General features: G+C 35.0%; 1 protein-coding gene across 2 annotated transcripts; it reads left to right on the forward strand.

The window, feature by feature from the left end:
• LOC107622702 (granule-bound starch synthase 2, chloroplastic/amyloplastic) lies at positions 491 to 6,993 on the forward strand. 2 transcript variants are annotated; one of them, XM_021114089.1, is made up of 8 exons: positions 491 to 1,380; positions 2,177 to 2,669; positions 3,049 to 3,134; positions 3,700 to 3,777; positions 3,874 to 3,984; positions 4,149 to 4,193; positions 4,766 to 4,939; positions 5,617 to 6,993. In XM_021114089.1, the coding sequence occupies exons 1-8, from the start codon at positions 1,015 to 1,017 to the stop codon at positions 6,571 to 6,573; spliced, it is 2,310 nt and encodes a 769-aa protein (XP_020969748.1). In that variant the 5' UTR covers positions 491 to 1,014; the 3' UTR covers positions 6,574 to 6,993. The 2 variants fall into 2 exon arrangements, with proteins under 2 accessions (XP_020969748.1, XP_016180170.1); XM_016324684.2 differs by having other exon boundaries at positions 494 to 1,380; positions 3,070 to 3,134.

Genomic DNA, 7,367 nt, shown 5'->3' on the forward strand with positions numbered 1-7,367 from the left:
AGGTTCAAGTATAACGAGGTCTTTTTTTCATCATCATATTTTAGCTCCCTATTATATGAAGTTAAATTTAAACAGTATTAATATAAAAAGATTGACATGTTCATGTGATCCTGGCTAAATTTTTTTATATGAAAAAAATATTGGTATTTTTACTAAAAATAAAATTATTTGGTGTAATTACAAATTTGTAAGTTTTGGAGATGAAAAGTCAATCTGTAAAAAATGTGTTGGATACGTGACATCAGCTAACACTGTTAAAACATGTAGAGGACATGTTAAATATTTTCACAATATTGTAATGTACTTCAAATATTAATATTTAAACAAAATATCATTATTATCTTTATATTAAAAATAATTTTTTATGTGACCTATAATTGTCTTGTAATGTTTTCTATATGCTGTCTTATCATCTTCTAAAAAACAAAAGAAGCCTAAAAGATGTGGAAAGTTCACAAGAACAAGACACGTTCACAGCAACTGTAGAAACGAAAATCGATTATCTCATGAAAAAAAAAAGGGAGTAAAAAATTCACCTTTTTCGATCCATAGCAGGTTACAGTTAGTAGCTTAGAATATTCACAAATCACAGCAATGGGACCCTAAAAATTTGTGGCCACAATAACATTCTCATCCAAAATTCTCAACATCATCATCATCGTTTTTCATCAATTATTATCACTGCTGTTCCCTGTTTGAACCCTTGTTTTATTTTTATTGTTTTTTTTTTTCTATTTTTTGTTACTCTTTTCACAGTTCTCATCCAATTCACAACCACCATTTATTCCATGGTTTTTCTGCTTTCTCACCATTCCCAGAGAAAGAAACCACCTTTTCGCTCCACTTTCTTCACTTGGGTCACCTCCGATTTGAAAATCTCAACTTGGGTTTTGTTCATCACTCACTTTCACCTTCTGGGTCTCCACGCTTTTCACCTCACCTCATCAAAAAGACAAAAGTAACCCCTTTTATTGTTACTCTCTCTCTCTCTCTCTTCCTTGATCATCATCACCAATGGCTTCAATTGGTTCATTGCCATTTCTTGTGGAAGCAAATGCTGACACCACAGTGCTAATGCTTCACACCAAGAACAATAATCACCACAACCGTCATCATCATCATCATCATTGTCATCATGGTGCTCTTAAGTTTCCAGCAAAGTTTGGAACTTTAAGTGGTTCTTCAGTTTCTGAGAATTCATGTGGCAGAGGGTTGGGGCGTGGTAGAGTGCAACATAGGTGTGGAAGGCGCATCATAAGAGCAGTGGGTAAGAGCTATGGGAAAAGTGAGGATAAGGATGAGTCAGAGGATGATTCTCTTCAAGCCACCATTGAAAAGAGTAAGAAGGTTCTTGCTATGCAGAGGGAACTTCTTCAACAGGTGAATGATTTGGAATATATTTGTTTTTTATTTAAGAAAAAAAGGTTGAACTTTTTCCATGTTAAGCCATACACAAAAAGTTTCAAGTTGAGTCCCTTCAGAGCTGTTTTTAGTTGATTTACTTTATCCCCCCATTTTTTTCTGGCTATTGAGTGTTGAGTGATTCTATGTAATTGGACAATTAGGACCTTAAATTATGAAAAAAAAAATGACGAGCATCCGTTTCCTTTGTGGCAGAAGTGCTGAGAAAGGTAAGGCAAATGGTGAGTAAAAACTAAAAAGCAATGGTTAATTTCAGCTTTGGGCTGATTAACTTTGTTATTCAGCTTTGGATATTGATCACTGCATAATAATGACATAATCTAAATGGGACTTTGTTATTTGAATTGAATAAGCTGGTTATTCATTCTCTTCTGAATAACTCGCCAAAATTATGAGGAGATTTTAAAGCAGTTAACACGTTTGGTGAAATAACAATAGCTTCTCTATCATGTGTTGCTAGATGCACATGTATTGAACACAATCTGGTATTGGGTTAAACAGAATCTCATTCTCATAAAATTTTTACACTGTTAAGCGTAGCATACTTAAAATATTAAAAAGTGGTCTGAGGCTGAGATTTATGAGTGAGTTCAAGGGATATGAAGTTCTACAGTTTCCTTATTTATGATAATGGAATTGATAATACAGATTAGATCTATATTTCTCAGCGTTACGTCATTTGTTCCCTTTTTTTATGTTTTATTATAATAAAAGTCCATACGGTGGTCTTATGATGCTTTGGTGTGTATTTCAGATTACTGAAAGAAAGAAGCTGGTTTCTTCTATAGATAATGACACCATTCCTGAATCAGAGGGGTATGGAAGCAATGATGAATCTGTGTCAAACCGCTCAAAACAACCGGAAACTTCCATTGGTCGAGGCGATGCTGTAGAAAACCAAAATGGTGGTGTTAATTTAAACAATTATGGCTATTCCAGTGAAGAGGAGATAATAGATTCCCCAACTCGTGAAATGGCTTCCTCTAGTTTACAATTCAATGAACAATCAGAGAACAAGAGATATGAGACAATCAAGCCAGATACTCTTCCAGCCTTCCTTATGAACCCTGAAATGTCCACTCCTCTAAATATTGAACAGACCGTTGTGAACGAATCAAGTTCAGAGGTCGTTACTAATGAAGCTGAAAATGCTGAGCATGAAGGTGAAAAATTACCACCATTGGCTGGAGCCAATGTCATGAATGTTATAATAGTAGCAGTAGAATGCGCTCCTTGGTCAAAAACAGGTAATTGTAAATCATTTTTATTATTCAATAGAATGTTTTCCGCTTGTAATTGTATCAGGAGCTCCACTATGATAGTTGAAATTCTATACTTGGCTGATTTTTCTGACAACCAGTTCATCATCACCATGTCCATATTTTGAAAGTTTTCTCTTTTTTGTTTGTATATTCATCATGGCAAGCTTTGTTCTTTAATTGAGTTATGGCACTAGCAACTTAGCAGCCAAATGCGGCACGCACATGCAATCTTAAGCATTCATATGCTGCAACTAGTTTCTTGAAGCGAGTCATAAACTCTTCCACTAATGTTCTTTGATGGACCAAATTTTTCGACCTGTGGTTGTCCTTCAGTGCATGCTGCTCTTTCTTATGTAATTTACAGACTCACACCTGAACTTAACAGGTGGACTTGGAGATGTTGCTGGTTCATTACCAAAGGCCTTGGCTCGGCGTGGACATAGAGTTATGGTAATATGTTGTCTTGTTGGTAATTTGTCTGAGTATCATGTGTCTGGAAAGATAATCTAATCTTTGAAATCACTGCATGTTCAATGAAGAATCATGCAAACACAATCTTTTCAACTGGGTAATGAAATGTGTTCATCCTACTTCAATTGGTTCTTGGTCATTTATTCCTTCTTTGCTTATTAGATACATACTGAAAGGGTGATTTTCCGTCTCTTATCTCATTTAATATTTTGCCATTAAAATGCATAATATCAAAATAATAGTCCTACATATAGAAAAAGGTTCTAGTCTTTATTTTCATATTTCCATTTACTCCAGGACAATTTGGAAACAGGTCTTTATTTACCAACTTCCAAAAGAAAAGCAACATGGGACTCTCTAGGCCATAGACATGTGTGATTTTTGTCCATATTTCCCTTATTTTATGCTAATTGTGGATCCAATATATAGCTTGTATCATGGCTCATAAGATTATTATTAGAATTCTTTAATGGATTCTAAGGTTCATATTCTATGAATGTTTTCTTTTAAAACTTATTGCTCTCTTTTCTTTATCTCTTTGTAGGTTGTAGCACCTCGATATGGTAATTATGCTGAAGGACAAGATACGGGTATACGGAGAAGATACAAAGTAGATGGTCAGGTGTGCAGCAGCTACTCTGTTCCTAATCAGTTATAATTTGTAAATTTTTTAATTGCTATTGCCTTGACTTAAATTCCTTATTTTTTCACTTTACAGGACATGGAAGTATTGTATTTCCAGGCCTATATTGATGGTGTTGATTTTGTTTTCATTGACAGTCCAATACTTAGGCATATAGAGAATAACATATATGGTGGGAACCGAGTGGTAAGTTTGATATAAACTATAACATTACCTAACACCTAATGATTGTGTATGGAATGACTAAAATGCTATGGTGTTTGGATTTAAGGTATCTTAGAAACTCATCTTACAGTTCTGCTATGATTATTTCTTAGACTTTGACTCTAGCTTGTCCTTTATTGGAACAGGATATTCTAAAGCGCATGGTGCTGTTTTGCAAGGCGGCTGTTGAGGTACATGAATCAAATGTTTTGTGACGAGATCAATTATACAAATGTCCAATTATAACAATTATTGTACCTGAAGAGCTTTTATCACAACACATTATAGCACATAATTGTAAATAATGTCTTGTTTAATTTGAAAGTGACATTAGGCTACGTTACATTGGGTGAAAATAGTAAATAACTAGTTGTAAATTTTCTTCAAGGGAATGTCTCTAACATATGTTCAGGTTTCATCATGGTAAATCTAAGAAATAATTGCCATCAGCGCTTTGAGCGGTGACAAAATGAGGAATTTCCATCTTCATGTGCTGGAGATTACAAATTTCTCTTATATATCAGCATATGGAATACCTTAACCATTTCCTAACTACAGTGAAATTTAAAAGTATATTGATATGTTACAGTAAAATTTGAAAGTGTATTGTTGATTATCATCAAATAACATTGGTTACCATGATTTTTATCTGAAATTCCAAATAATTTTTAACAGTCAAAAGTCACCTTAGTGGATGCGATTCTTGTGTGATTCTGATATTTGCCTACTTTGTATAAGAATAATTGAACTTAATGATTTTCAGGTTCCGTGGTATGTTCCATGTGGTGGTGTTTGCTATGGAGATGGAAATTTGGCCTTCATAGCAAATGATTGGCATACTGCATTGCTGCCAGTATATCTGAAGGCATACTATCGCGACCATGGTTTAATGCAGTATACAAGATCCGTTCTTGTGATTCATAACATAGCTCACCAGGTTCCTTCTATATACAGTGATTTTAATGCAAGTTAATTCATTGTTTTGAATGGAGATAGACATGCATATTTTCCGTTTTCGCTTGTTGTCTGTTACCAGATCAAACTATAAGAAGCTGATATTATATATGTTTAGGGAAGGCATGCATTTTGAAGAGTAATGTGTGGCATAGAATTAAGGCTTCTGGATCACCTTTTATCTAAATGGTTAAATTGATTTTTGTTTTTTGTTTTATATGAAAACAGAAAATGAATGAAAGGCTATGGGCCTATGGATAGCATCTTTAGTGTCTCTCTATAACTGTTATTGATCTTTAGTCTATGCTCCAATAACTGAACTTCAACTCCAAAATTTTCAAATATTTTTCGATTCACGTCAAGATAAGATTGTTTAAACTAACCAAATTTACAATATGCTTCGAATAATCGAGAAGTAAGCACGGTGTGAATATCCTACTCTCAACTTCTTTGTGAATATCATAATTAATTATGTAAATGTTCATTTATCTCTTTAGAAAGCAAATCAAGTACATATCTTCTCAATAAATGAATTGAAAGCTTGCATTGCTTGTGGATTGCATCTAAATTGAGTTCATGTTTTAAGTGTTTGAGGTTTTATTGCATCTATTTTGATATAGTGAAGGAAGTTTCACATTCTCACATTTACTTTCTTTATAGGGTCGAGGCCCTGTTGATGATTTCCGCTACGTGGATTTACCTGAACACTACCTCGATCTATTCAGGTTATATGACCCCGTCGGAGGCGAACATTTCAATATCTTTGCAGCTGGTTTGAAGGCAGCAGATCGTGTTGTCACCGTCAGTCATGGATATGCGTGGGAAGTTAAAACTTCCGAAGGTGGTTGGGGTTTGCATAACATAATAAACGAGAGTGACTGGAAACTGAGGGGAATTGTCAATGGAATCGACACCAAAGATTGGAATCCGAAGTTTGATGTTCACTTGACATCAGATGGCTACGCCAACTACTCTCTCGAGACCCTTCATAGCGGCAAGCGTCAATGTAAAGCGGCCCTGCAAAAGGAGCTTGGTTTGCCTGTCCGTGAGGAAGTTCCAATATTGGCTTTCATTGGAAGGTTGGATCATCAGAAAGGTGTTGACATCATAGCCGAAGCGATTCCTTGGTTGGTCAGCCAGGATATGCAATTAATCATGTTGGGGACTGGCCGGCCGGACCTAGAAGAATTGCTTAGACAATTTGAATCCCAACACCATGACAAAATTAGGGGATGGGTTGGCTTCTCCGTGAAGATGGCTCACAGGATAACTGCAGGCTCCGACATACTGCTCATGCCATCAAGATTCGAGCCGTGTGGACTGAACCAACTCTATGCCATGAGTTATGGAACCATTCCGGTTGTACATGCAGTCGGTGGACTGAGAGACACAGTGCAGCCTTTTGATCCGTTTAGCGAGTCAGGTCTCGGGTGGACATTTGACAGCGCTGAAACTCATAAGCTCATCCACGCGTTGGGCAACTGCTTATTAACGTATCGCGAGTACAAGAAGAGCTGGGAAGGGCTTCAACGGCGGGGAATGATGCAAGATCTTAGTTGGGATAATGCTGCTCAGCAATATGAGGAAGTTCTTGTTGCTGCCAAATACCAATGGTGATTTCTTGTTGTGCAAGGCAAAGGAACTTGTCAAATTGTTTACAGGCAAGATATTTCTGAAAATTTTTCATGGTACCATTGCAACCTGCATGATGTGAGTCCCTAGAGCCATTTTTGTCATATAAGCTTAAGGATCATGTAATGCCATTATTAATGGAAGGGTCACCTACTACTATATACATAGGAGTGAAAATGATCTAGTGTGAGCGCTTGCTTCTGTTGGGGAGAGGGGCATTTAGGTCATTTACAAGAAGCTACTCATTTTTTATGTCTTTGGGTCTTGAATGGCAATTTTGTCATTACAAATAATCATCACTAAGTATATAACTTAAAGGTGTTAGAGTGTTGGTGGTCGATTTGGATTGATTTTAAGTGGAAAAGAAATTTTTAAAAAATAATATTTGAAGACAATAATTTATTACGGCTTTTTATATTTTTTGGTGGTATTTATTTTATTTGAAAGTCTTGAGGTCAGTATTGATTTTGACTAGTATTTGATCGGTACAAATGTTAAATTGTCTTTAACAAATAAATTAATTATATCAATTCATGTGTGTAAATTTGATAAACGTAGGTACAAGCTGTGTTTATTTATATATATAAATTCTGTTAAATATAAATACAAAATATGTTTTATATGTGTAAGTTTTTATAAAAATAGATGNNNNGATAAAAATTTAAGTTTTTTACTTTGAATCTATTGCATTGATCAAAAAAGAAATAATGAATCTTTTTAATATCCTTAACAATTATGATTAGGATCATTGTTAGCTAATTTTTTTATTTTTTTTAGAT

The sequence above is a fragment of the Arachis ipaensis genome, chromosome B10, assembly GCF_000816755.2.
Source record: "Arachis ipaensis cultivar K30076 chromosome B10, Araip1.1, whole genome shotgun sequence".
NCBI lineage: Eukaryota > Viridiplantae > Streptophyta > Magnoliopsida > Fabales > Fabaceae > Arachis > Arachis ipaensis.

Bases quoted from the DNA above. Each gene is read 5' to 3' on its own strand.
- LOC107622702 (XM_021114089.1), top strand. From the start codon at position 1,015: ATGGCTTCAATTGGTTCATTGCCATTTCTTGTGGAAGCAAATGCTGAC. The intron at 1,381-2,176 runs GTGAATGATTTG...TGTGTATTTCAG, and splicing joins AGAGGGAACTTCTTCAACAG to ATTACTGAAAGAAAGAAGCT. The intron at 3,778-3,873 runs GTGTGCAGCAGC...TTCACTTTACAG, and splicing joins GATACAAAGTAGATGGTCAG to GACATGGAAGTATTGTATTT.